The 4,539-nt window shown below is 37.6% G+C and overlaps 1 protein-coding gene across 1 annotated transcript in view; it reads right to left on the minus strand.

Moving 5' to 3' along the window:
- Positions 1-296: 296 nt before the first annotated feature.
- Positions 297-4,539, minus strand: part of LOC109960064 (receptor-type tyrosine-protein phosphatase gamma-like) — an 807,477-nt gene continuing 803,234 nt past the window's right edge. The window contains exons 7-8 of the mRNA XM_020599907.1: positions 2,191-2,348; positions 297-347 (exon numbers count right to left, since the gene is read on the minus strand). Of these exons, the coding sequence (XP_020455563.1) occupies positions 297-347; positions 2,191-2,348 (209 nt within the window). The remainder of the gene's footprint in view (positions 348-2,190; positions 2,349-4,539) is intronic.

Raw genomic sequence — 4,539 nt, forward strand, 5'->3', positions numbered from 1 at the left:
GATTATTATTATTATTATTATTATTATTATTATTATATCTCAATAACTTTTACTGTACAGTTGAGACTAAAGGTCTTTAGAGTGCCATGAAAAAATTTAAAGGCACCATATACATATATTAATACCAAATGCAACACAAATAGGGAATGTGAAGTTCTAGTAGGTCGTGCTACAAAAGTCCACATCAAGAGATGATGACCTGCAAGTGATGGTTCGGCTAAATACAAGGAGTGCATTATAAAAAGGCAACTTGGAACGTTTCACTGCTTGGTGCAGGAGTTGAAACTGTACCATGGTCATTCTTGGACCTGCATCAGGATGTCCTTGGGGCAATTTGAGAAGCTGGACTTGGAAGAGGCAGAGGAGCAATTACAGTGACCCGGAATAGCACCTGACTGTGTGTCTGAAGTAAAATATATACTGAACATCACTTTAATAAATGAATTAGATAGATTTAGCTGGCTTAGAGGTCATTGCAACGAAGAACCTGCTATCATGCTGATAAAAATGAATTAGATAGATTTAGCTGGCTGGTGCACTATGTGCTTATGGTAACAATGTTGCAATGTTCTAGCAAGCTGCATCATAATTGGTTACATGTTCCTGTTGCTTGCAAAAAGTTGAAAAAAATTGACAGCTGCTTTTCACTTTGCAATATTCCACTGTTGATGCATTCATTGACAAAATACTGGTTTGAAAATTATCAATGTGCAAAAAAATATACAAAAAATACGCCTCCAGTGTAAAAAGACCTTAAGACTGGGACAAGGATGGAGCAGGATTTCACAGGTCACCTGGAGGGTTTCCACCTTAATGCTGTTGGTAGATGGCTTCTTGCCAAGGTCCAGGCTCTCTTCAGTTATTTCAGAAAATTGGCAGGTCCTGATGGTATCCCAGCCAGGCTACTGAAATCCTGTGCCACTGAGCTCACCCAAAGCACTTTAGACTCTTGCTCTGTCTCCACCGTCTGGAACATGTATAATATCATTCCAGTCTTTAAAAATCCCTGCCCAATGGAAAACAATGATCAGACCAGAGGCTCCAACCTCTATCATTAGGAAATGCTTTGATATCTAGACAATGCAAGTGTCTGAAGCCTAAGACAGAGGTACACTTATTTTTAGATACATTTCCATTTGCTTCCTGTTAGGTATTTTTAGTCAGATAGAAATTGGATAGATATTTTATGTATTAGAAATGTTTAGTGGAGATAGGATGTCTGGTTAGACTGTTAAATGCTTAGGCATGCTTATGAGTTTCTACAGGGTACATCTGGTCAAGGATAACTAGAGAGAAGAGTTGATGACTGTCAGCAGACAGGGTGTTTAATATTATTATTACGACGTGTATAACTGTAGCCTTAGCCATAATATGTTCTTATGTTTGAGTCACGACATGTACTAGAGGTCGTGAGAATGTTTCTAGCTACACACCATTTAATCAACAGACACACACACATGCACATTGATTTGCTTCATGTTTTGACTACTGCTAGGGCCAGCTGCAAAGCTGGTAACAGAGACGTCTCGGTTGACGTTTTCTGGGTAGTATGGGGCTAGCCCAACCAAGGGGATATAATGTATAGGCCTGGTGGGTTCAGGGTCTTTCATCTTACATCTGCCTGCGAGCAGTTTGGAGGTGCAAGATACCTGAGCGTGTAATGTTAATTTTACCTGTGATCCTTTGAATAAATCAGCACTGTTTTGAAGTTACTTGGACTGTCTCATCTCTCAGAGTTAGCAATGGTAATAAGAACCATATCCTGCAATGTTCACAAACTATCCTCTTGTTTTTAGGAAGAGGCTCTCTGGCTTTTTTCATTCTGAAATAATTAGACTATTTGGAGTTATGAGGGGTGCCAAGCTAATCTAGAGGTACCCAAGATTAAACATTAAATAGTTGGAAATGAGCAAAATGAGCATGCCATGGGTACTTTAAATATCGGAGATGTTTGGAAAATAAAAACATTAGAAAACCACCAGTCTTTTCTTGTAAGCACTGATCACAAGATAACAAATACAACCTTGAAACTCAGGATAATGATAATAGTTTTATAGTTCAGTAAGAAGAATTTTCAGTTGTGACCTTGGACAGAAATCCTAAATATGGATGCAGTAAGATTCAATACGTTTCTACCAGTAAAACTGGTACATGCAGCCTGCACTTGTTTATATTATGTGTGTTTCTCACCTGTTTGTATGACACATAGACAGGTCTGCTGAAGATGATCCACTCAACTACTTTACTGCAGGGTGGAGTTGTCAGAGAGCCGGTGTAACGATAGTAACTTCCTAATGAGGATGGAAGCAGATCCTTCAGCACAAATGGCTCCAGAAATGTCTCTTTTTCTGTATGAGAGAGGAAAGGGAAGTGATCAATACAACATGATCTACACAACAATCCTTATTTCATGTCAAATAAGAGCACTCAAGAGCGCATGTATCTTCACCAAAGCACAACTTTCGCTCAAATGGATCTCCTGTGAAAAACAAGATCCAGAACAGCATAAAATGTGGCCTAAAATCCTTGTTGTCAGAACATCTTTTAGGGTATGATAGATAGATACCGGAACACTTCAGGGTTCTATCTTCATTGTAGACCAGGTAATGGCAGAAAATATGCATTAAATGAAATTTTTAATATTAAATTTAAATGGATGTTAGATCCGGAATCCACATCAGATCCTGATGAAATTTGATCTGGTCTTAGCCAATGCCATCCTACATATGTGTTACATTTCAAATGACTTTGATAAGTTTTGACAGATATGATTTTTTGAAAATTTTGCCCTATAGTTAAAAGTAGGGATTGTTGTAATAAATTTCATTATTTTTTGTGACCTTGACCTTTGACCTTTTTCAGCCAAACTCTATTCACTTCTAGTGCTGGTCCCCAGCAATGTCTGTACCAAGTATGCTGATGATCCATAATCCTTCTAACCAACACACACACACAACCAAAAACATAACTTCCTCGGTGGAGGTAACTACAGGGACCCGGCTTTCTAGAACAGATCCAGGTGCTACTATTTAGGTTTATGTGACTGATTTCATTTACATTGTGCCTGCCTCATTTAGTGTAACACTACTGACAGAATTAGGGAGGTGACAGTGATGCGGTGGGTAGAGCAGTCGTCTCCCAGGTTCAAATCTAGGTGCCGGCAGTCCACGTGTCAAAGTGTTCTTGGGCAAGACATTGAACCCCCAAGTTGCTTCCAATTCCTTGTGTGTAACATACTTGGCCAATAAAGGTGATTATCCTCGTAAAAAAAAAGAATTAATTGCACTGAATACCTATAATTATACCTTTCTTATTGCCAGATGGTATATAGGAAATAATCAACACTACAACATTAGGTATCTAACCTCAAATGCTGACACATTGAAATACCTTACAAACAGATGTGTACTACTAACAAAAATCACCACTGATATGAAACACTGTGGTCTGTAATGAAATTATCAAGAAGGCTTCAAGCCAACTGACAGTTTTAGTACTTCCCTAGGCCCCAAATATGGGCATTTCAAACAAAATGATTAAAGTAAGAGTGGCTGGCTTTGAGCGGTCACTGACCACAGAAGATATGCTAATTTGAGTTCTGCTGTGAGGATTGGTATAACAGTTTGAGCAATATCATGTACAGTGTTATTGTTCTCTTACCAGACCTGAGTTGTTAGGTTACACTACATTTCACTGAGTTTGAGTGCTTGTTTTTTTTCTCTTTCTCTCTCTCTTTCTCTCTCTCTCTCTCCGAGTGTGCAAATTATTTGCATCTGTGGGTGTTGTGACATCATTGCCCTGCTAAATTAAAATGCCAGAAGAAAGAAAGAAAAAATACAAAGAAAAGATAGAATTGGTTAAAATACCTTATCTAAATTTATAAAGTCTGGGAGGTAACTTGTAGAGGCTGGTACGTTCTTTATATTAGATGTGTTAAAGGGGATAAGCAATATGCTGATGATTTTGATATCCATCATGTCAAAATCATACGAGTAACATAAATAAAGATGTAAAAATAACTTAAAAGACTGGGCACTGAAAGAAGATGAATGGGAAGTTTGCATTTGTTCAGTAACTTCATGGCAGTCTGCCTTTTAATAGTTTATTCTTTTACAATAAACACATTTGGCCTGATGCTGGTGTTAAAGGAAATCTTTTTGAATTAGTGATCATCTGCTGGTGATCATCAACATTTGCATAACATTTAATGAAAATGTGTCAATTTTTTTGTTATAGTGTAACAAGTCAAAATGTTACATGGACCAACGTGCTGACCTCCTGACACCTGGCTCTTTAGAGGCTAAATGTTCCACAAACAGTTGCTAAGAAGATTTTAGGTGAAACTTGAATTCTTTTACATTATGGCCATTTGATGCATTATTAATATATAAATATTGATTAATCCACAATAATTACACATAGATGCATAAAGTAATTCATGAGTGCAGCTGATGAGCCATGATGAATAAAAAAAAGCCCCAATCAGTCATGTCTCAGTAGACAAAGAAAATGTAAATTCTTTGACCCCTTCAAACTCTT

This window comes from Monopterus albus, unplaced genomic scaffold (assembly GCF_001952655.1).
Source record: "Monopterus albus unplaced genomic scaffold, M_albus_1.0 scaffold43.1, whole genome shotgun sequence".
NCBI lineage: Eukaryota > Metazoa > Chordata > Actinopteri > Synbranchiformes > Synbranchidae > Monopterus > Monopterus albus.